The 24,756-nt window shown below is 40.7% G+C and overlaps 3 protein-coding genes across 3 annotated transcripts; all 3 read right to left on the bottom strand.

The window, feature by feature from the left end:
- Window positions 1–644: 644 nt before the first annotated feature.
- LOC6572918 (tyrosine-protein phosphatase vhp-1) lies at window positions 645–17,343 on the bottom strand. The gene is made up of 4 exons (XM_001998985.4): window positions 16,453–17,343; window positions 14,562–14,723; window positions 11,719–11,943; window positions 645–1,946 (listed from the first exon to the last, which is right to left on the bottom strand). The coding sequence occupies exons 1-4, from the start codon at window positions 16,535–16,537 to the stop codon at window positions 1,051–1,053; spliced, it is 1,368 nt and encodes a 455-aa protein (XP_001999021.1). The 5' UTR covers window positions 16,538–17,343; the 3' UTR covers window positions 645–1,050.
- Window positions 17,344–17,982: 639 nt separating this feature from the next.
- Window positions 17,983–20,001, bottom strand: LOC6572919 (fatty-acid amide hydrolase 2-A). Its single transcript, XM_001998986.4, has 4 exons — window positions 19,741–20,001; window positions 19,172–19,609; window positions 18,394–19,089; window positions 17,983–18,328 (listed from the first exon to the last, which is right to left on the bottom strand). Exons 1-4 carry the CDS (start codon window positions 19,924–19,926, stop codon window positions 18,044–18,046), a joined length of 1,605 nt encoding a protein of 534 aa, XP_001999022.1. The 5' UTR covers window positions 19,927–20,001; the 3' UTR covers window positions 17,983–18,043.
- Window positions 20,002–20,515: 514 nt separating this feature from the next.
- LOC6572920 (fatty-acid amide hydrolase 2-B) lies at window positions 20,516–23,375 on the bottom strand. The gene is made up of 6 exons (XM_001998987.4): window positions 22,798–23,375; window positions 22,509–22,734; window positions 21,927–22,438; window positions 21,321–21,446; window positions 20,974–21,246; window positions 20,516–20,909 (listed from the first exon to the last, which is right to left on the bottom strand). The coding sequence occupies exons 1-6, from the start codon at window positions 22,966–22,968 to the stop codon at window positions 20,595–20,597; spliced, it is 1,623 nt and encodes a 540-aa protein (XP_001999023.1). The 5' UTR covers window positions 22,969–23,375; the 3' UTR covers window positions 20,516–20,594.
- Between the last annotated feature and the right edge of the window lie 1,381 nt (window positions 23,376–24,756).

Here is a 24,756-nt window from a genome sequence, read left to right as displayed (position 1 = left end):
ATTACGGATTACACTTCTGTGTAGTGTAGAGCCTTAATTTAAAATGCTTACAAACTAAACGAAATAATTCAAATTGCATACAATTCTCTCGCTTTCATTCTCTCTCATCTACTTCCTTTTGTTGTTGTTTTTTATATAAATAATTAAAACTAGAAAAACACAAACACAAAACCAAACAAAATTGCTCGCTCACTTGAAAAAAGTTTAAATATACAATACATACACATACATGCAATTATAGGTTTGAAAAGCGTGACTGAGAGTACAATGCATATATATGTATATGCGTGTGTGTGTGGGTCGTTACAGTAGTTGCATAAAACTTAGAACAGTTTTGATAATATAGTATATAGTATAGAAATAGTAAACATCTCTGTAATTGGGGACGTGGATTTGTGGACTTGTGGATTTTGGGCAAGTTAGCAGAAATATTTGCAATGCGCTTGTAAAGTTCATTATATAATATTTTCTTGTTTTTTGTTTTGTTTTGTTTTTTTGTTTTTTGTTTTTTGTTTTTGTTTTTTATATGATTATTTTTGTTTACTATGTGAATAGTTAAGATTTGCTTAAGATCATAAATTATACTAAATTAAACATTACGAGGTTTTTAAACAATTTATAATAGCAGCACAAGATTTATATAGTTTGATGCATTACGAAATATATAGTTGATCTATTTTGTATCTGGTTCTCTGTGATCTAAGGTTAGATTACAAATGTTTTAAAACTACAAATTAGACTAAATATTTCTCCATTTGCATTCTTCAAAATCTTTTGGATGCATCAATTGTTTTTTCCTCATTTCTTCTTCAGAAGTTTTCGTTTTTCTCAGTTTTTAGGTACAAAATATACACGCTCAATTCATAGAGTAGTAAGTGAGGCTAGCTATCAATCAATCAATCCATCAGTCAATCAACCAATCAATCCATTCAATCATGCTCTCTGTATATAGTATATAAAATACGAAATTTCGCATCACTTAATTGTACACATAAGTTTTATTTTATTCACAGCTTTGGGGCGTCGGTGGCGTCGCCTCCGTCTGATGCATCAATCACTCGACGTGGCCGCCACCAAGTTGTTGTTGTTGTCGCCATTGGGCATTGTGGGCGCCAGCTCGCAGCTGGGCGTGGCTGGCGCCTCCCGCGGCAGCGGACTATGCTGGCTGGCATTGTGTATGGATATGCAGGATATGGATTTTGGTATGTTGGGCGTGTTATAGCTGGGCTCCAGATTGAGCCGCAGCTTCACCGGCGAATTGCGCTTGAAGAGCGCCAGCGGTCGCGTGGGCGACAGTGTCGCCGTCGTCGACGTTGCAGCAGGTGTAACAGGTGCGGGCGCAGCAGGTGTAAACTCTTGCGATGTTGAAATGGAGTAGATGCCGCTGCTGCTATTGGAGCACGGCGAGTCCAGTTCAGTTACAGCTGCTGCTGACGCCGCCGCCGCTGCCGACGTGCAGGGCGTCTCGTCCGGTGTGACGGGCGGAGAGGTGAGGCGCGATGAGCAATTGCTGCCGGCAAAGCTGCTGGCGCCACTGTCCACATCATCATAATCATAGACATCCTCGTCCATGGCCTCGCTGTCCGACTTGGACTTGCGCGGCACTGGCATCGGACGTAACTCGGCCTCCTCCTCCTCCTCGGGCTCTTCCACGAGCTGACTAGATGCTGACGCATGGCTGCTGGCAGCGGGCGATGCGGATGGGGACACAGTGGGCAGCGGCGCCAGGGCGCCGCTCTTGAGCAGACTCTGCTCCAGCTCGAGCAACTGGCCCATGAAGTTCAGATTGGGCGAGATGATGGGCCGGGCCACTTTCACTAGCTTGTAGGCCTCGATCAGCGACAGCGACTTGTACCGCATGACGTACGCAATGGCGATGGTGGCGCTGCGCGAGATGCCCGCGTGACAGTGTAGCAAAACGCGCGAACCTGTTTTGCGTGCATCCTCTGCAAGAAACGGATCAGAAAGAAGAAGAGAAATGAGAATTGTTGAAAATTGAATTTAATAAGGTAATATTAAAAATATTAATAATAATATTTGCTTATCAGTTGATAAGGCGCCTCGATGTGCCCCAACAATTGCCAATTAGTAACGGCAAATGCACAAATAAATAAATAAATAAAAGTTACAACAAAATTATTATTCAGCAGCAGCTCGAACAATTTTATCGACAACGCAAAATAATTGCTGCCAACTTACGCGCTCTCGCGCTCTCTCATTCTACAAACACACACACGCACGCACATATACACATAGATGCTCTTCCGCTCACTCGCTTGCGCCTGTATTAAAGTGAGGAGAAACTTTTGTGTTGCCGCGGGCTTTTAAGCTGTGGATGTTGTTGTTGCTGCTGATATTGGCGCTCGCTCAGCGCTGTCAATATATTGTAATTGTATGCGTGTATTGCTCTCACGCTAGCGTATATGAGAGTGTGTCTCTGTGTGTGTGCTGTTTGCTGTGCAATGGATGGATGAGTCATGCAAACGCTTTATTGACAAACACAGCAATCGTGAATATATACACACACACACACATACACAAGCGCGCGCACATTAACTCATAATTTACGTTGTTATTTTTGGGCAAGATAACATACGCCAGGCCAGGCAGCGGCAAATACGCAGCTTCGTTTAGCCTTTACTTTTCTGCTTTATACTCTTTATACATTTATATGTATGTATGTATGTATGTATGAATTACTATTGGGGTGGTGCTGAAAAAGCAACCACCCTACGCAACATTTTTCTTGCCTATGGCTATCTAATCTCTAAAGAGGGGCGGGCGTGCAAGCATTGCCTTGCAGTTGCTAATCAATGATTACTCATATAGATACACACACACACACGTTTGTTTGTGTATTTGTATATATAAGCTTGTATACACTTGTCTGATTTCCAAACACGGCACAACTGATAAGCAGCATTTCGAGCCTTGCAGTTCGATTAGTCATCGTGGTTTTCGTCAGCGGACACTTCGCCAGGCTGGCGCCACCTATGGGCAATGGGCAGCCCTTTGCAGCCGCTGTTTACAATGCGGTCAATAAGCGTGTTATCAGTGATAAGAATTTTTTGCAACTACATTGCGTATAAATCCTCTATTGAATTGCGCCTGGAAAATTCGAGTGGTTAGCAAAGGCAATTTATCACTAAACAAACCACAGCAAACACACATACATACATGCACACACATGAACACGCACACTCCACGATTTATCAATGAAACGAGTGCAAAGTGTTGGGCTGATAAGCAAACGGCCGACTATTTGCTGTTGCTGTTGTTGTTGCTGTACGTACTACAAGTAACTGTATAAAACAAACACACACACAGAGAGGGAGACACATACACACAATATGTCTTTGAAGTGTGGCTAGGAAAAATCAAATCAAGTTAATGCTTATCAGGCATTGAGAGCGATATGACATAAAAACAAGTTAACAACGGCAAAAACGATGATAATGCAATTATGAGTCCGCACAGGTGGAAAACCCATTATAAATAATAGTCATAAATAATAACAAATTATAACGATAAGTGTGAGCAAATAGAGTGGACAAACAGCTGAGGCAAAATAAGTTAAAATAGTAGAAAAGTTCAAATTTTAATATTGATTTTTATAAATTAAAATTTTAAAATTTTTTTCAAAACATAATATTATAATTATAATTAATAAATAATATTGTTATTGTTTGCTCAAAATTCTTTATTTTCAAATCGAACAAAAAGCTAATTTTAGAATTAAAAATTTTGGTTTTATTATTTTAACGGTTAATTTAATTAATTTAAGCTAAATAAAATTTGTTTGAAATTTTAACACCTCTGCTAATCAGCTGTTTGTTGGTAGAGCTTTTATTGCATTATGATAATAATATAAATTCTTAGCCAGTTCAGCTGTCTATTTTTTGTTAAGGATGATGTCCATAGATATATCTTTATATATAGTCTAGCCTAAAAATAGGCATACTCATCACAGCTATACATGGGTATGCGTGTGTGTGTGTGTGCGTGTGGGTCTTTTGTCGTCAGCAGACAACTGGTCACCGTGCGCCTGCTGCTCATAAATCCTCTTAGTTAATGACCCCGTCGCACAGACAGTTAAAAACGCGCCATAAACGCGCCCAGCCCGCCCTGCCCCATGTGTATGTGTGTGTGACTCATTGGACGCCGTACTGAAACAGACAGTGGGCCATAGTGACTTGGCCATCTTAGACTAGGCTAAAAAGCCGCCAAGAGGGGAAGAACTTGCCAAACAACTTGATGTTCTTTCTCAGCGCTTGCTAGCTATATAAATATATATGTACGCATATTGGTATATGTAAGTATTTTCAGTGAGATCACTTTAAGCGGAACTCTGAAATCATAAATCACAGTTGACTAATAGAAGAAGCCAGGCACCAATCGATAAGGATATTACAAATCCATAGATAAACCAGAATTTTAAAATAATTATGAAACACCCAAGCGACTCAATGAAATATTCGAGGAAATGTAGACAAATCGCAGAATTGGTTTAAATCCTAGTTAGCTATCAATTGAATACAATTATTACAGAACTAGAGAGAGCAAGGAGAATAATGATAAAATAATGATGAAATGTCTAAGATAATTATAGAAATGTTTATGATAAAAATCTATAAAGAGCTCTTGGAGAAGCGACTAAATCAATGAATAATCAAAATCCGGGTTCAAAGCCCAGTTGAGCATGAATGGCTGAGGAGAAGAAGAAGAACGTTAAAATAGTAAGGAAATGCCCAAGCGGAACTTTGAAATGCACTTGATCATCGCAAAACTCTATACTTTTGAAGCATAAGAAATGAATTACTAATATATAGTAAGGTATACAATAATCGATATAATTTTACTTGATTTAGGGATAATACATAAATAAATATTCTACTCAATAAATAAATAGATTAACCTAAGTTACTTTAGATTTTAACTTGCGGTTTTTTTTTTAGATCATGATGCATCTAAAATTGTTTTCAACTGCCATTCGCGCAAATATGTGTAGATTAATCTTGAGATAATGAATACAATTAGCGCTATTTAAGTTGGTTCATAAAATGGTATATGACATCAGGTCTTATACATGTATATATATGACTGAAAGATCCTTGATTGTGTGCGCTTGCATCATTCAATATTATAGAAATGCACTGACTAATATCATAAATAAACAAAGTTTTTGCTGCGACAGATATAGAAATCGGAATTTGTGGAACTAATGAAACAATATGCTGTACCGATAATTAATAATATAGGAACATAGTATAATATATATAATACATATAGTTATCAATTTGAATCACGTCTAAAATCAATACGATTTCATCATATAAATGATCTAATTTGCAAGTCTCGCTGAGCATTCCTTTTAGATGATCCATGTTCCATGTTCCAAGTTCCACATTCCCAGACATACCTTCAACGGAAGTTACGTAGTCATTGATAGATCAATTTATATGAAACGGAACTCGCTCTAATGCCTGCCAATTACCAATTGGAGATTGGAGACTGTGGAAACCGTCTGTCGAACGGCATATACATATATATATATTTTTTTTTATCGAGAAAAAGCCGTTTTAGATGGTAATTGGCAATAGCCTGACCATATGCATATTGTTTATGCCACCGGGCCCAGTATTAGTAATCATCAATTACGGTGCGACATTTATGACTAAACGAAGCTGGCGGCATAGCCCAGCGATGAGTGGCTCTGAATCGTGTCTATTAAAGCGCAATCCCATTCATAGGGCTGTCGGCGACGCGGCGTCAACGTCGTGACTCCAAATTGGGGCGGCTGATGCGTAATGCCAACTTTGGGTAGCCAAAAAGTGCCGGGCGACCGTGTGTCGGATGATTAAGTGCAACAGAGGCAACAACCGATGCGATCGCCTCTGCCTTTGGTGCGTCACAGAGAACAGAGAACAGAGAACTGGGCCAAACAGACGGCGCGACTATCCGTTGAGAATAATGTTATTGTTCCCATTCTCATATCATTTTCACTTTTTGGCGATGCGCGGCTGCTGCTGCTGATGATGATTAAGCCAGGGCGCAAAGGGTCAGCCAGACTGATTGCCAGTCGGTTACCTTGCAACCGACTCCTGTGAGTCATGGCCAGAAGCGAAAGAGAGTGAAACAACCACCAGACCAAAGCCAGAGCCAAGCAACATGATATCGTCCATATACATGTGTGTATATATGACTCTTCACATGTGTAGGTGTGTGTGTTTAGGTGATTGTGCGTGTGTGTGTGTTGCTTGTCTGTGCTTGCGTCTCGCCGGGCAACAAGTAGTTTGTTTGTTTTAAAATATTTAATTACTTTCGAGTTGCTGTTAATACCCTGTACACATTAAAAACGATCAAAGGAAAATGGGGTATGCTCAAATTTTGATTGCGCATGCAACTGGCAGAGGCAGTGCATAAATATTATTGAGTGACATCAAAGGTTTGGGGGTACGATACTTGTTTGTCTATTAAATTTCATACATGATAGGAAATTTTTGAAGAATCGATAAATATCGATATATATATTAATAGAATATATTTTAAATAAGATTTTCTAGTAATCTGTAATAGATTAGCATAAATTTTTCTGCTGTGTCATAATCTAATAGTAAAAATTTTAAGCCATATTCAGAGAACCATTTTACAGAAGTTTAAGCAACATGAACTCACATTTCAGTTGTGTCCCGTTAGGCTACAGATAGCCTGATAATACCTTAAGCTACTCTTACATAATAGTTAAATAATTTCATCCCATCATATCCCAATAGCTCACATATTAACACATCTGAGCGCTGCTTAATGAGGTAAAATTATTCATGTATTAAATCTATACTATATTAAGTCATTTAAAGAACTCACGTTCCCTCTATCTATCTGTATATGTACATATATGTCACGGCTGTAGTAACTCTGAGTCAAACACGCCCAAAAATAATCGTAACGCTTACTCATTGAGCTGCGCCTAGGCAACGCCAGCGCCAGCGTCGCATCGTAATCGTTCCGAAGTCCATGCTGCAATCGGTGCAGGTGCTTCCTTAGGATGAACGACACACACTCCATTGATGCGGACCATGAATCATCAGTCGGTCAAGCAGCTGATGGATATGATGGATATGCAGCTGACCTTCAACTTGACAACGACGACGACGAGTCATACGGAAACAAAGCAGTTCCAAGTTCGACTTGAGAGATTTGCGCGCTGCCTGCACTTTGATATTGCCTTCAACCCAAAAACACGGCCACTAATAATGAGCGGGGGGAATATCGGAGGGGTGTACACTTATGTATATTTATATATGTACCGGCTCGTGATATTGTGATTCATAATACGCGAAAAGTTTTTATAAACAAATTCAAGAATTTTGCGAGCAACTCGAATGCTGATCTCTCGCGCCTCTCTCTATCTTTCTCTCTCCCTCTCTATCTTTCGCTGTCTCGCTCTGAGTAAGACCGAGTCTCATGGAGATCGGTCGGGGGCGTTTGGTATTTCTTCCTTGTAATAATACAGTGTGGATGATGAAGTGTTTTCACACAAATTTCTTGCGCTCGGCACAGTTCGAAAATTTTCAAAATTCCTGCACACAGAAAGAGATTTGTGTGTATTTTTGCTTTTTTTTTTTTTTTTTTTTTTTTTTTTTTGCATTTTATAAATAGCTTGCTGACGAATATTGAAATTATGTGCACGGGGCCAACAAAAATGTCGCCTCGAGGCCGCTCGTTGCGTTAGTCATACGACGGCTAGCGATCGGACGATCGGGCTATCGAACGTTGGAGCGTTCGAGCGATCCCCAGGGATTGCAGGATTACTGGGCAAGCAGCATTGGGCATTACTATCGCTAGCACAGCTCTCGGCAAATACCATACTGTTCATGGGGTGCATGCAAACTTGACTCGCGCTCTTATCTAATCTATTTGCTCGTCAGACCTGTCTGATAAAAAAAACAAAACTTCAGTACTAGTTATTGCGTATGTGTGTGCCAATATCAAATAGAGATATATTTTTATATACACCTACATACATACATCTGGAAAGGTAAACGAAAGGCTCGGGCTCCGTTTCGAGTTTATTTAGCTGTGCGTCAACTTGAATGCCTCGGCATGCCTCAGAAGAGGCCTCTGTTGGCGACCAGATAGTAAACTTCTGATAAGTTAACTGCACAAATATATATGTATATGTATATAGACTATGAACATACATTTGTATATAGAGCTAAACATATACGATGACTGCTCGAAAAGTCGAAGTTTTTAGAAATTTCTTTCGTGCCAGAAATATTTGATAAGAAATTTATATATAATTCTTTGAACTATGCATGAAATTTTTCTTTCGTCTTAAAAATATTTTATAAGAAATTTGTATGAAATTCTAAATTCCTTGAAATATTCATAAAATTCTATAATTTTTGTTTTCAAATTTCACTACACTGAATTTTCATGCCCATCACCTGTGCCACCAGAGTGTACCCAATTAGCGTGCCTCGACTGTACCCACCGTGTACAGTCAGTGTTATTAAGGTACAGTCTAATCAGACAGGCTGGCGTTACTTTCGAAAATTGATTGGTTGGGCCTTTCGGGCCTGCTTATCGTGTGTCAAACGGTCGTTTGCGGGGCTTGATTGGTTTCTAGGCCAAGTGGGGCCGCAGTGCTGCAAAGCTCATTTACCTATTTATGCTCAACTAGTGTTAATGACAAAAGTCGAGTCCAAGCATAATGAGACATGAGCAACACACGACAGTTCACTCGTAATGAGACGTAGCTTTCAAGCAACACTTAGCGGTACTTGCCCCCATCTCGCTCGCACGCTCACACACGCATGGCCACAACACAAAGTGCTGTTATATTATGATGAATGAATGAAACGCAGCAGCAGCAGCAGCAGCAACAGCAACAGCAACAATGAGAAATCATAAGTAGTATAAGAAATACAGACAATCATAAGAGTAATAATAATAATAAGCATAAGGTGACGACGGACCCAACAACAATGACACAAAACGAATGCGCAAAAGGCAGGCAGGCAGGCAGTGCCAGTGGCATTAGCAGCCGGACGAACGGGACGGCACGATACGGAATGGGAGGGAGGGAGGTATGGTGGCAATGGCTGAGGCAAATCATGACTCATAGCACTCGTTCACAATATATTTTTTTTCTTCTTTTATTTCGTGCCCGAGTACTAATGTGTTTTGGCAGCAAACAGCAAGCGCGTGAGCGAGTGAGAGAGAGAGAGTGGTGAGAGCACGAGAACTTGGTGTGTGAGAGCGCTGCACAGAGAACAGTTACAAATACAATGCACACTTGAACATGTTTTTAGCTTTGGAGAGAGCTGGGCAGCAAAGGAGTTGGGGTAGTGCGTGGGTGTTGGGTGATTCTTCCTGAAACCGCCAGACAAATGCGTATGGAAGATGATCAAGCGAAATTAACAGCTGTTGCTGCACACGCACCTGACAGCAACAGCGGCAGTGGCAGCAGCAATCAAGACGCCAGCCAGCTGTGACATCAACGTCAGCGCATTGTCGAGGCCACGCATCAAGGATAATGCAACAACAACAACAAAAGCAGCAGCAAGAAGCGATGACTCATAAACAGGAACTAAACGACGACGACGGATAATAACAGCCACAGCAATCGAACAACGTCGACGTCGTCGTCCTGAGCGACGTGCGCTTAAAAATAGAACATATGCCAAAAAGCAGAAGCAGCGACCAAGCAGCGCAGCGGGCAGCGACAGCCACAGCTGGCGGGGGTGAAGTGCCGTTGGCAGCGTCGGCGGCGCTGGCGGCAATAAATAGCAACAATAAGACGAGAAAATCGATGCGGATGGCTGAATGCTACAAGGAGTGTGCCCCGGTAAATATATATATATCTCAGTGTGTGTGTGTTCCACATTGCATGTAAACGAACGATGAGTCATGCGGCATGTCTACAGTGGCGGCAAAAAACATGTACACCAACAACAGTAGCGGCAGCTAGAAGAAGCACAGCCAAGGGTGAGGGCACTCGGGCAGGGTGACAACCCTTATCAGAAAGGACGTTTGCGGTTGTGTCGCTCGACAGCGACACAGCTACGGCTAATATGCATAAAATTTCCATTCACACACACACACACACGCACGCCTAAATAGAGATTTATGCGTAATGGCGTAAATGTGGAACGCTGAGCTGGACGACAGCGTCATCGACCATTATGCAAAGAGCAAACAAAACCAAAACACAGGAGCAGCACAGTCGCCGACGCCGTCGACGTCGTGGCCGCGGTCGACATCGAAGCCAAAGTCGAAGTCGTAGTCACAGCCGAGTCGCAACAACGACGACAAACAATGACGACGGCAACGTCGTCGCAGCCGCCATGCTGTCTGCCAACGCCAACACGCAACAACAGCAACAACAACAACAACAACAACAACAACAACAACAACAATGACGTCGCTTTGCCGACGAATGCCGTGGAAAGCGTAGGAGCTGGCAGGCGCTCAGAGGATATGGGAAGTAGGCGGGAATTGCTGACCCTTCCAACAGTTAGGCTGAAGCCAGGCAGACAAATTGTTGTGTATACCCTACGCACTTTCAATGGGGTATATCTATGCTCAGGAAGTGCTGCTTAAAAATATGAATTTGGTTTCATATGCTTTTATACTTTAAAATATGAAATGAAAATTTAAAAAAAAAAAATTTTTTTCAAGACAAATTTTGAAAAATTATTTTTAAAGGTATCATGCGCTATGAAATTTTTTGTATTTGTAAATAAAATCCAGTAAGTTTCATATGGACTTTGTTTCATTTGCTTGAAATTTTAATTTTCATACAATTTTTTGTTTAATTTTATCAAATATTTATTTATAAGCCCAGATACGCTTTTAACTTTCATCAAAACTTTAAGTTTAATATGATATATAGCTACATTTTTCTATTTTCTTGTGCTGAAAATATTTTCCTAAAATACAACTTGATGATTCAATAATTTTCAATATACCTAATTGTCTATAGTTTATTTTTATATTTCTATATCGTTTCAACTTATTTATAATCTTCAAGAACAAGTGTCAAAATATTTTATTACATTTCTAAATTAGCCGCACGCGATCTACGTTAAGTCGACCCAAAACACATTTGTCAATTGTTTTCAAATGAAATATTTATAAGCAAAAAAAAAATATATATACATATAAAAAACAAACAATGCTAACCTCGTGCGCCCACGTGCCGCTTAATACTTAGACTAGTTCTACAAAAACAAGAACAAAAAGATAAATAAATTAAAATTAAAAAAAAAAAAAAAAATTATTATAAATGTAGAAGAACTTTTGTTGGGAGAAAAACGAAAATGGAAAAATGCGATTGACGTCAGCAAAATATTCCACGGCTATAGATACTATAGCACAGACGGAACATTCAAATACATATATACATGTGTATATATGTGTGTAGACATACGTATTACACTTAAAATTAACTAAATAAACGCGCTTCTTCTTCCATATGCCTTGAAAACAAGAGAGAAATTAAAAGAAAGAAAAAAAAAACTGCTTATGGCAGCAGAAAGAAAAAAAATTACGAAAATACAAAAAACAAAGGCAAATGAATTTTCCGTTACGCAAATCTGACAACAGCTGCCCCTGGCCCTGCTACTTCCCCTTTCCCGACACCTAATGCCCTTTTTTGGCCAGTCACGTTTTACGTGAGCTTATCGATTATCGATTATTGGCAACACTTACCTATGAAATCGAATGCCTCCTGAAAATATTGTTTAATATTTTGATGGGGCGTATCGCTGGCAGGTATTTGCATATACTTCAGACCCTGCAGATGACTCTCGCTGGGACTTTGGCAGGTAACATTCAACACACAATTGGCGCCCACGCTGCTGGGATCGTCCGCATCCCGGCCATTGCCCAGCAGCAGATGTGGGAATACTGGCGAAGCGGGATGTGTTTCGATATCTGCAAAATAAATCGATCAATTTATTGATTAGATATATGCAAAATTTCGATGGTGGTGGAAAAACTCTTTAACTAGGTCTAGATTTAATGAAAATCCCTATGGACTTATTGTATAGTTTCTTTATCTCTAAAGATTTACACAAAAAATGTATATATACGAAATCTTATCTATTCTTATCAAATCAAACAGTTTTTAATTTAAATAGAACTTTCTTCATTTCAAAATAATGTTTAACTTCTTAGAATTTGATATTTTGATTTTTTTTAAATATTTATTCATGATTAAAAAAGTTCTTTGAATTTACTTTGATTCTTTGAACTTGTACTTTAAATATTATTCCATAGAACTTTGCTCTTAAATCAAAGAGTTTTCATAGTTTATTTAAGTTGGAGATTTAAAAATTTTTTTTTCAAGCTGCACAGAATTGGAAATCTGAATTTTTTTGATAATACTAAGTTTGTAAGTTTGCTTAAAAATAATTTCAAACCTGCTCAAATAATGGAAAAAATTAAAACTGTAGATTGGAAAGCTTTTCAAGTTTTTCATAAAATTGCTACAATGCCTAGTTTTTTTCTCATTTTTTTCAGTGTAGTATCTCTAGCTCTTTCTTTGGGGTCTGCCAATTGCGATGTCATGCAACAAAAGAGCCGTTGCCACAAATGATGTTGATGATCAGCGCTGTGTGTATCTATTGTTGTGTGCAATTGTCTGTGTGTGTGTCTGTCTATTTGTATGTGTGTGTTTACAACAGCGTCTAAATTTCGTACAACAAATTGTTGTTTATATTTGTTGTTGCTGCGCCTTCGCTTCGTTTGTTGTTGCATGAGTCATTCGAGCAATCGCACACAGTTTAGTTTTATTGGCATTTGCTGTGGGCGTCTGCGGGCCAAGCGGCCAGGGGTGGTGGCTCGGCTAGGCTGGGTGGGTGGTTGCCGAGTGCGGGGGTGGTTGGATGGGTGATTGGATTGGGTTGTTGGAGGTGCTGCCCTCTACCCATTTGAGCTCCCCGCGCGTTTGCGGTCGCTTCACAATATTTTGCGTCGTTTTTTCTCTATTTTTTTTTTCTTTGGGTTCGTAGCACTTTCAATGAGGCGCACAATCGTTCAGTTCATCTATCTTTGTATCTGTGTATCTATCTATCTATGTATCTATTGTGGGCCTATGCTTAGTTGGCTGCGCATTATGCTGCGGGCTGTTTCCAATTCATCGATTATTTCTGTCGTTCGCGTGTTAATTGACAGCCAAGGCAACAACTGGCCCAATGTTTTGGGCCCATGCACATACACACACACATGCTTGCATTTAGTATTTGTAATTACGTTTTGTGGGTCACATTGTGACACGGAAATCAATTGCATTAGTCATACACCTTGAGGGTAAGGCCCACACAGGCACACACATTAATACGCAGGAAAGCGACCCCAAAAAAATGTGATTTGTCATAATATGAAATGCGGGGTATTTACGCTATCTACTGATAATAATGAACATATTAAACAGTAAGTGCGAAAACAAACACTATTAAGTATAGGCAATTAAATTACAGCAACAGCAACAGTAAAACGTACGAATTATGACTCAAATGCGATAGGCTCAGTGACGTAAACAGGAATCGAGAATGACAAAATGCATTGGAGTGACTTGTGCGTGAAAAGCTCTCGAAAACGTGTAGCGGCCAGACCGAGATGGCAACAAGAAATCTCAGCGCTGTCATAAAAACTGCGCGACATTGAAATCTATTTGCATCACAGCGCGATCACATGGCTGACCAGTGACAGCAAAACACAGGAGCGGTCCTCTCCCTCCCACCATCTCTCCCACTCACTCCTTCTAGCTTACACATTCAGCAATAAGATTTAGGGTTGAGCTCATGGGCTTTGTGTACACTTTGCACTTCACGCAAAAGCTCAGCCAGCGAATAGCGTAACGTAATGAGTAATTTGTTACATTCGGCAATACAGCTGCCAAAAGTTCGACATTGAACATTTCGCGCTACTATCTTAATTTGTAGTTTTTCTTTTCTTTCACTGTCTGTTTGTTTGTTTTTGCTTTTGTCAAGTGCAATTATTATTATTATTGTTTTTGTTGCTGTGCATGTTTTGCTGCTTGTGGTGCATATGTTGTATATTTCATAACGTGCGAAAAGAATGAAACAATCTGAACGAGAGCACCAATGGCATCATGTTTATCATGGCAGCACGTGCTAAAACAAAAACAACATTGTTTATTTATAATGTTAAGCAGAGCTTTACACAGCGCGTTTGTGAACGAGCGAGCATGTGTGTGAGCGAGAAAGGAAGAGAGGTAGGTAGATTGCAGCAAAGAGCGAAAGCTAATCAAGTGTGTAGTGTTGGAGAAGGTCTCTCTTAGCTAGGCTGTCTCTGATGAGGAAATGAAATGCAATGAAAAGCACAAACAGCGTACATGCAAATATGCAGATAACAGATTTGACAGCTGATAAATGTGCAACGAAAATAGATAGCTGTAACTGGAAGTAGAATTGCGATTGCAATGCGAACTGGTTCATTTTTGCAAGTGCTCAACACTTGCCTATTCCACGTACATGTGTATTTAATTACAGTTATTTGGTTACAATTACAGTTACAAGTTTACTTACCGTAAACCGCCGGACTGGAACAGCTGCGCATGAGCGGCGGCGTTCGGCCGCCATTGCTGCCAGCGTTCATTGCTGCCGTCGTTGACGTCGCCGTCAGCTGTTGTTCGTCACATGCCAGATTTTCCCTGGAACGCTTGTTGTTGGGATAGTCCTTGTGATTAGCTGCAATACAGAAAAATTGATTAAAAATCGATTTCTTTGATTGGAATTGAATTTTTGTTCGTTTCGCTTGGTTGTGATCAAATGACGTCAGCTCTCTCGATCTGAACCAATACCTAAAAACTTGTCGCGCCGACTCACATGAATACATTAAGACATACATACATCCGTACATACATACAATTCAAATCAAATATACAACAACAACAGCAAAAACCGCAAATATTCGCTGCTGCTGTTTGACAAACTGACGTAAGACATTTATTTCGGCACGCAGCTTGATTAGCGCACAAGGCAGAGCGAGGCGAAAACGTAACCAAAGCGAGGCCCAAAATGCAAAGCTTTACACGAGACAAGAGAAAAAGGGCACACGGAGCTTGGAAAGCGCTTATCATTAGAATGAATGGCAGAGGCTTAGGCGATCACATGCATACGTAAATACATATGTATGTGTAGCATATGGCTGTGTGTGTGCGGAGTAGAAACCTTATCAGTCACAGCGGCTGCCGCATAAACAGTTTCTAGTGGTTGTAGCTTTCATGCTGAGCAAGGCACAAAAATAATAATAATAATAATAATAAAACACAAGCAAGCAACAATTTGTAGAGCTGAAACTTCGCTTATCAGTTTCGAGCGACCTCAAAGCCTCAAAAGCCAAAAACCAACAAAAAAACATTTTATATATGTGTATAAAGTTTTCACTCGCGGCAGGAAATGTTGTGCTGCCTGTTGTTGTTGTGGCTAACAGAAACAAGTCAAATCGCATGCCAATGCACCGAACATACATATGTACATCTGTACATGCAAACATATACACACATACATACATAAGTATTTACACTTGCATGTATGTGTGTGTGTACTGAAACTTCGCCAAGTTTTAGAGTTGTTGCTGCCCGCTGCCGACAGAGGCTGTTGCTTTTTCTTCTTGTTGTTGCTGTTGCTGTGCCAACGAATTCGTACTCGAAAGGTCGTTTCAAAGCGGGTTTCGTTGCCAGAGTTGCCAGTCTGTCGCAAAAACCTGCTTTGCTTTACATTTTTTTCTCAACGAACCAAAAAAAAAGCTTCTTTTTTCGTTTGCTTTTATTTCTGAAAGACACGCGAATGTGAGTCACGTATGAAGTAAGTAGAAACCGACGCTCTGCCTCTTCTGACTTCGAGTCTGAATCGTTAAAAACGCTGGCGAATGTGCGCGAAGGGCGCGCAGGGGCAGGCGTCGGCCCGCACGGCAGACAAACGTTGACGACGCTTACATTAAACAATAGTGCTGCTGCCTTTTCATTATGTATAAAATAACGCTAGTTCAAGCGGCGAATATTTGGCGAACAAACAAGCGGAAGCGAAGCATTTCGACCTCGATAAGAATTGATAATTTACTAAAACCATTAATTGGCTCCAATAAAATGATACTTTTACGATGATGATGACGGGTTTGCAGCAAACAAGCCGCAATTTCCGCTGGCTGCCGCTTAAAAAAAAAGCTAAATTTGACGGGAAAAAAGCATACCCGACCAGCACTGCTTACTACTGCTGCTTACGTGTGTGCTATGAGCCCCGCTCTCAACCCTCTGCCCTATTAGCGGGCTGCGCTTGAGCGCGCAAAGTTTATAAAGTAAACAGCAGGCATTCCAAGCGGGAAAATTGCCTCGTTTTTAATCTCAAAATACTTGAGTGAGTAATTCTAGCTAATATGAATTAAATATTTATTCTCAGATTTTGTTTTCTTACTTACCGCCAATGCGATTGTTGTTGTTGTTGTTATTGTTTGGTAATGGCATAAATAACAGTAGACACGGCGCTTCTCTCTTTATCCGCATTTTTATTTCACTTTTATGACTCACGCTGTTGCTGTCTCCGTCGCGCTCACAGCAATTGCGTGTTGTTGACGTTGCCGTACTGTTGCTGCTGCTCTTGTTGTTGTTGTCGTTGCTGTGTTGTTTAGTTGTAGCTGCTGTTGCTCGTTTCACACACACACATATACAGAAGAGCACACACACAGAGCTCTCAAACACTTGACTGGTTTAAATTTAATATTTATGCTGCCTATTTGGTATATAATCTCTTTTATTATTATATTTTGGGGAGGTACGGGTATGAGTCTTATGTATATTATTGGTTTATTAGATAATCCCAGTGTGCTTATTCGTAACACTTGTTGAGCGAGCACTTCCCGTTCCCGTTCTTCTTGTTGTTGCTGCTGCTGTTGTTGTTGTTGTATTTCCACTTGTTGTTGCGTTTTCAAAATTTTGAACACGCGCACATTTATTTAATTGTTGTACAAAATGTTGTACGTTCTCGTTTCTATTTCTGTTTAAGTGACGATTACGCGCAATGCCAATAATTCTGGACCAGCTTGATTGGTTATGTGATACACTGCGCTACAAGATCACGTTTCTGATCTCTCTCGATTTTCTATCAATAGTTTCGTATCACTGCGACACGTATTTAGTAGGTAAATCCGCTAAGTTCCCATGCTATCTATGGTCTGTGTATTATATTTGTTATGGGGAATATATCTTTCCAACAATATTGTCCACTTTTTTCTTTTGAGCTCGCGTATACAAATCGACGTCCGTTCTACTCGAAAGTCTCTCGCGCTATGACAACAAACGAAGTGAACCCCGACAGAAGTAACGCTGATACGAAACACACACACGAAACGAAAACGAAACACACGCGAGTTCACCAATACAGCTATACTGAAATAGCTGGTGCATGGTGCGTGTGGAAGCGAGAGAGTGAGTGAGAGCGTCATAACATCTGTTGGTTGACGCAAAAGACAAAATACCAAAAATCTTGTTGAAATATACTAAAAATGGCCACATATGCGTTCAAAAGGCGGGAAATAGAGCTATCATATAAGTTGTTATGGAAAACGTAAATATTACACAAAAATTAATTTGACTAGAACTATTCTCATGTATTTGAATTGAAAATATTATTTCAATCCATTTTGTCATTTGAAAGATATAATATTTAATTTGTATTAATTTGTTTTGATCATTTTTTGAATTGTGGAAATTGGTAATTTTGTTTAAAATGTCGGGAATTGCGATTTGAAGTTAACGTATACTAATTATTTGAATGCCTTAGAGACACTTGGTATTTTTAGTATTAAAAGTATTTTTGTTAGCTCAAACTTTGAAGTTCAAAGTGTCTCGCAAAAGAATATTTTTTAGGGTGTTTTTCTTTTTGTATGTTTTGTTACTTGTTAATTACGATAGATGGCGCAAGCAAAGATTTGAATAAAAAGTTTTGAAAATTTCCGTTGTGAAAATTTAGATTTAATGAACCTTTAAATTGACAATCATTTCGCGATTTGGCTAAGTTTTCTTGGCATATAGTGACTGCCAGCCGCCAAAGGCGCGCTCCAGTTCCACAGCTACACGCAGGCATAGACGATCCTGATACGGAGCCGCAATTACCGAAAATCCAATGGGCAAACCCTTTGCATTCAGTCCCATTGGCACATGCGTTGCCGGCAGACCCAGTACATTGAAGAGCAGCGTATAGTCCACACCCCACAGCTGCAACGGTGTCCAGCCATGCTTCGGAGCCGGAGCATGCATTGTGGGAAAGAGCAGGACGCCGTTTACGCCCAGAAGTTGCTGAAGGATTACAGGTAAAGAAGGTTAATAGATGTAGGTGGCAGGGGTTAGGTGGCAGTACGTACAGTCAACTCTCGAGTGAGCGCCAGTGCCTCCCGGTGATATTTCTCTAGCTTTTGGACTGACATGAACGCATTGCAGCGACGCATCAGATCAAAGATCAAGGCATTCGTAGTGTTACAAGATTTGCCATAAAGACTTTGAACTAGCTGTTTCAGAGTCTCCCGCACTTTGCTCTCAGCTCCCGCTGCGGGTCCGGCGTCCAGTACAAACGGCATTTGTCTCAAACGAGCGATGCCGCCGAGTGCAATCTCCAGGGAATTGTCGAATCCTGACAGCTTCGCTTGGTGCACAGGAATTTCCTGTTTCTGCAGATGTTCCACAGCCTTGAGTATGGATGCTTTAATTTCCGGCTCCACTTGCTGATGCATCCAACCGTTGAGACCCTGAAAGCCCAAGGCGTAGTGCACCTGCAACTGATTCAGCTGGAGCGGCTCATGTAGACGCAGCTGCACCGCCTGCTCGCCGGCCATCAGCTCCAGCAGCTGGGGTAGATCGACGGCAAAGCGGGACATCGGACCCACCACCAAATACTGCTGGAAATCCGCATCGCTCGAGTCGGGAAAGTGACCTGCCGGTGTGACCACGCCCCCGGTAGGCTTGTGGCCAAAGATGCCGCAAAAGAGACTGGGAATGCGTATGGAGCCACCGATGTCAGAGCCGATGCCAAAGAGCGAGGCGCCAGCTCCAATCAGAGCGCCCTGAAAAGGATTACATGATTGGTCACATTATCTCTATATCAATCCAATAATCCTCTTTAGGTAGTCTTTACTGTACTCTCACCTCACCGCCTGAGCTGCCACCTGGCGTGCGCTCGAAATCGAAAGGATTCACACAGCGTCCATTGAGTAACGTATCCGTATCCGTCGAATAGCAGTACTCGGGTGTGGCTGAGACCAGCAAAGGAATCGCTCCAGCAGCGCGAATCCGGGCAACCACAACGCCATCGGCTGTTGCCTTGTGCTCATTCCTGGCCAGACTGCCCACGGTGAAGGACATGTTGGCCAGGGCGCAGGACTCCTTCACGGTGACGGGCAAACCCAGCAACGGTTGTTTCTCAAACAGCTGTGCCACATCCTCGCCCGCTGCAGCTATGCGCTCATCCGCATTGGCGGCGTCCCGCAGCGCCTGCGCAAAGCGCTCCGATACGACCGCATTCAGGCGACTGTTCACCAGCTTAATGCGATCTATATAGGCGTCTACCAAATCCACTGCGGTTATCTAAAAGATAATGTTTAAAGTCTAAAAAACAATTGAAATATACAAAAACGAAGATTTAAAGCCAATTGGGCAAAGGGCATAAAAGCTTTCACTAAGATAACTGTTTGTTCTTCCGCTTCTTGTCCAGTTACCTGCCGCCGGCAGAGACGTGTGCGCAGCTCCTGAATACTAAGCGCCAGCAGCGGATTTATGTTGGCTGGCAGACCATAGGGCCTAATTCGACGTCCGCATGCCCAGATATACGCACTTTGCAGAGTGCTCGCAAAAATAGCAACGAATTTTACAAATATTAACAGTAATCGCGGTATTAATTCCATGACGCAAAAGAAGAGAAATGAAAACTCAACTCCCTCGTTCCAACGCCGGCTGCACACTGACTAAATGAGCGCAAATAAATGGATTATAAAATCTTGTTTACATAGTGCAAGTGAGAGAATGAGAGAGACAGTTGTGAAGAGAGTGAACGTTCGATATGTGTATACTACATGCTAGTAAAAGTCCACACGCAGTTGAATGCAATGTTGTCTTCAAGGCCAGATAGCTAGTAGAAAGAGCTAAAGAACTCTCAAGGCATTTCTCTGATATTGATATTTTTGTAAGCTGTAAAAATGATTATTAACAAATTCAATGTGTCTATAATTTCCTCCACAATTCTGTTTATAAACAAATGAGCTGACGGGAATATAGCCAGATTCTCAGCACTGGCGTTAAGTGATATTGATACACACACACAAGTGTTCAAGTGTTCATTCGTCAATCAGGCAGAGAGTGAGAGTCAAAATGAAGAGAGAGAGCAAAGCACTGAAATTGATTGGTGTGCGCGCGTTTGCTGGATGGAAGTGAGAGATTTAAGCGAAGCTTTACTAACACACATATGCCATCGCTTACACACATACCCAGTCGTTATTATTTGAATAAAACTCTTTTTGTTTTTATTGCGAATATCAACTGAACCGTAACCTTAACTAACCATTCTGCTATTTGTCTAGAAATTGAGCACTGGGGTGTCCGGAACGGCAATCTGATGCAGCACCGGCGGCGTCCAGCCAAGGAAAGCTGCCTCCAATTCGGCTGCGATTTGCAGGCAAAGTTTGTCCTGATACGGCGCCGCTATCACCTGAAACCCGACGGGCATGCCAGGCAAACTCAGGCCCATGGGAATGTGTGTGGCCGGGAAGCCCAACACATTGAACAACAACAGACTATCGATGCCCGTGATATTGAACAAGGAGGTATGAAAGTTCAGAGCAGTCGAGTGGAAGGTGGGCAGAAACAGAACTCCGCGATCTCCCAGCAATTCCTATGAAAAAGAAATGCCCATTCTAGAGTATAATTTATAAAGGATAGGATCTAGTGCACTTTACCGTTAGATATGTTTTGATCCTGGCTACCTCATCACGGTACTGTTGCATTTTATTGGTGGATATCATACCATTCAGCCTCTGCATCAGCTCCAGAAACAGCGCCTCCTTGGTGAACAGTGAATGGCCAATGATGCTGTTAAACATCTCCAAGACCAGGAGTCTCATATTGGGCGGACGACCGGCTTGCTGAGTGATAATGCTGGGCAGACCCTTCAGATCGACCAGCGCCACAATAACCAGCTCAAAAATGTTGTCCAGAAAACTGAGATCGAGCTGAGAGAGGGAGTTAGGCAGATAGAGAGAGATGAGAAGGCATTATTAAGTATTTCATGACAAGTTGGACCAACCTGTGTGGACTCAATGCCCGCCTTGCCCAAGCATGTCAGAGCACGCACAATGGTTAATTTGATGTCATCGGCCACATACGGATGGGTTAAGCCGTTTAAGCCCGGATATCCATACGAGTAGTAGATCTATGGAATGGAATAGTTAAATATAGTACAGCCAGACGTAGCTGACTGTATAATATACTCTGTTCATGTGGCTAAAAGAGTTGTCTAGAATTCTAAAAATTTCAAACGACACATTTTTGAATCTTACAAATAAAAGCGCCCTCTCTTGTCAATTTGAAGCATTATTATAGCTAAACTTGTCTTGGTTTGGGTAAGGTACTAGGAGGCCACACATGAAGATAAAGTAATGGAAAACTAATACACTCTTTATCATCAAAGCTTTGCCTCAACCAAATGTTATTATGCCTTATAGACACAGAGTATTAAAATGCCATACACAAACCTAATATACCCCTATAAGTCTTACGAACAGAGTATACATATTTTCTTATCCAAATTTGGTTTCCTGAGTTTCAGTTCCTAGTCCACCACCCAAACCAATATACCCGTGTGCCTGCAGTAAACAGAGTATTCATAATTGAGAGCATGTTCATAGCCTACTTTGAGTTCGTTGAGCGGCACCGGCTCATTCATCTTCAGCTTGTGTTTGTTGTCGCCGGCCATGACCTCGAGCAGCAGCGGCATGTCGCGCGCGAAGCGTGTGATGGGTCCCAACTGCAGATAATTGGGCAAGTTCTCGTCGACCAGCGAGTAGGGGAAGTGGCCCTTTATCGAGGTGAGTCCGCCCGTCGGCTTGTGGCCGAAGACGCCGCAGAACATGGCCGGCAGCCGGATGGAACCGGCAATGTCAGAGCCAATGCCAAACAGGGAGGCGCCGGCGCCATTCAATGCGCCCTCGCCGCCGGACGAACCGCCGGAGCTGCGTGTCAGATCGTAGGGATTGCGGCAGCGACCATTGGCCACCGTGTTCGTCTCGAAGCTCATGCAGAACTCGGGCGTGGCCGACACCAGAAGCGGAATGGCACCAGCGGCGCGCACCAGCTCCACAACGTCTCCGTCCCTGGGCGCCTTCATGCCCTTGCGCAGCACGCTGCCCACGGCATAGGAGAGTCCTCGATGAGCAGAGATGTTGAAAATGTAGATGAAGAGGAAGAGGAGCATCAGTTAAAGTGTCATGCTTACCCTTCACCCCGCACGACTCTTTCACCGAGAAGGGTATGCCCAAGAGCGGGTAGCGCGTGAAGAGCGCTACACGATCATAGTCCAGGGATGCCTCGGCAATCAAGCTGTCCGCATGCTTCGCCTCGAGCAGCGCCTCCTCGAACCGATCCTCGATGACCGCATTCAGCGAGGGATTGACCTCACGCACACGCTCAATATACACCTCGACTAGTTGCTGTGAAGTGAGCTGCTTGAGAATAATAAATTTGAATAAATTTCAATTACACAATTCCGTCTGATCGAGTATCACCTGGCCTCGTCGCAGTGCCGTCACCAGTTCCAGAACGGACTTCAGCAGCAGGGGATGCCTGATGGGTGGGTAGTCGGGCTGCTCTCGACAAATCAGGTATTCCAAAATTCGGTTGAGCAGCAGTGCCAGATAGGATAGTATAAGGCCGAAAAACCGTATAATGATCTCCATTTTGTAAGTTTTTCTATATTTTTGTTGCTTTAGTTTGTTGTTGTTGTATTTTTTTTTCGTTTCACACAGGTCAACACAGGTGAGACTAATTGATATTCACTTTTTTTGTACTTTGAGTCTCTTTGACTATTACTTAAGTTCCACGTTCCACTGAGCCGCCACTGGAGGCGTCTACTGCTCGCTTCTGGGTTCTAACATGAACTACGCCTCGTCAAATACTTTCGGATTTAATTAGCTTCGGATAGTTGCAACTGAATTTTAATGACAACCAGCTCCAGTGCTGGCAAATGCAAGAATTTTGAGTTAGCCCAGGGCTGGCGAGCACTAAGCCATTGCGAACTGGGAAATAGAGAAATCCCCCAAATTAAAAATAATACAACTTTTTCATTTATATAAAATACGAATTCATTTTATATAAACAAAAAAGTTGTCTCAATTTTGACAGTTCAATTTAATTTGATTGAAAATGTCGAAACTTAACTGTTTTACTAATCAAAATTATTATGATATTTTAAATTGTTCTCATCATTTAAATTATGTTTTCATTTTGTAATTTATTATTGTTGTTTTTTTTTTTTTTTTTTTTTTTTTATATATTTGTATTTAAGTAATGTTGTAATATTAAAACTATATTCTCTTTAAATATTTTTTCTTTTTTCTATCTGTGCAAACATACTAAAAATTCTTCTTCTTGAATACTGTTGAAGAAGAGTTTTTGAATAACTTCACTGATTTATTATAGAGAAAATTACATTTTCTATATTGCAGATGACTCTGAATCATCTAAAACTTCCTATTTGTGAAAGACTAAAAAGAAAAAAAGAAATAAAAAATAATAATAATAATAATATCTATTGGTTAAAGTTTTCCCATTAATTGATATTTACTTTGATCGATCTCTCAATAGAAAAGAATCGATTATTGGATAAGCTGTATTATTATGTACGACAAACTTTATCGATTTTAAAAAAAAATTTTAAAGGAATTTATAGACATGAAGCTTTAAACTTTAACAAAAACTATATACTACGCATATTCATTCATTCTGTGTATAGGGTATAAAAAAGAAAGATAAGAAAAGATATGAGTACTTACGCTTAAGAAAATTCAATTCCATGTCAATTCGTATAAGTGAATATACATATGCTGTAGATATATATTAAACATAAAATATATATGTATATCTTTTGTTTTTCACATAAATATTTTATTTATTAAATGTTGTAGTTATTGTAACACGTTTATTTAGATGCTACAACTAAACTAAAACCATTCGAATTAACTAATCCATAAGTTAATAGAAGTATCAACGGATAACAGTTCACAACAACTCTTGAACCAATCAGGCAACTTGGAATGGAATCAAACCATAACATATATATAAACGCATATATAGACAGGAAGTTAAAGAAACAAGTTTTAAATTCAAAATACGCAGGCTTTAAGTATAACAAAGTTAACATATTTAGGCAGCTCGGCATAGACGCGAAATTCATATCATATCATATTATATATAAATGGTATACACTTATCATACAAATATTATTAGATATATAGCTAGGTATATATGTATGGGTGCAGAGCAATTACTGCTTTAGTTGTCGCTTCCCGATATTTTCCAATTCAAATTGACATTTATACACGGATATGATATAGGTATAGGTATACATATATGTATATATATACCACAAAATATGAGCACTTGTATATATATATACATAGATATATATATATTTGTTAGTTATTTTTATTTTACATCAATTTCTCTTTATTTATTGGTTAATAATT

This window comes from Drosophila mojavensis, unplaced genomic scaffold (genome assembly GCF_018153725.1).
Source record: "Drosophila mojavensis isolate 15081-1352.22 unplaced genomic scaffold, ASM1815372v1 contig_16, whole genome shotgun sequence".
Classification (NCBI taxonomy): Eukaryota; Metazoa; Arthropoda; class Insecta; order Diptera; family Drosophilidae; genus Drosophila; species Drosophila mojavensis.
Note: the sequence above shows the minus strand (reverse complement) of the source record. Positions and strands in the feature narration are given on the sequence as shown.

Excerpts from the sequence above, each read along its gene's own strand:
- LOC6572918 (XM_001998985.4), bottom strand. The coding sequence starts at position 16,537 with ATGCGGATAAAGAGAGAAGCGCCGTGTCTACTGTTATTTATGCCATTA. Across the intron at positions 14,724-16,452 it reads CAACAACAATCGCATTGGCG|CTAATCACAAGGACTATCCC; the intron begins GTAAGTAAGAAA and ends TCTGTATTGCAG. Across the intron at positions 11,944-14,561 it reads TTCCAGTCCGGCGGTTTACG|ATATCGAAACACATCCCGCT; the intron begins GTAAGTAAACTT and ends TTTATTTTGCAG.
- LOC6572919 (XM_001998986.4), bottom strand. The coding sequence starts at position 19,926 with ATGGAATTAATACCGCGATTACTGTTAATATTTGTAAAATTCGTTGCT. Across the intron at positions 19,610-19,740 it reads CACGTCTCTGCCGGCGGCAG|ATAACCGCAGTGGATTTGGT; the intron begins GTAACTGGACAA and ends ATTATCTTTTAG. Across the intron at positions 18,329-18,393 it reads CGCTCACTCGAGAGTTGACT|CAACTTCTGGGCGTAAACGG; the intron begins GTACGTACTGCC and ends GTAATCCTTCAG.
- LOC6572920 (XM_001998987.4), bottom strand. The coding sequence starts at position 22,968 with ATGGAGATCATTATACGGTTTTTCGGCCTTATACTATCCTATCTGGCA. Across the intron at positions 22,439-22,508 it reads AGAGTCGTGCGGGGTGAAGG|GACTCTCCTATGCCGTGGGC; the intron begins GTAAGCATGACA and ends CTGCTCATCGAG. Across the intron at positions 21,247-21,320 it reads CGGGCATTGAGTCCACACAG|CTCGATCTCAGTTTTCTGGA; the intron begins GTTGGTCCAACT and ends TCCCTCTCTCAG.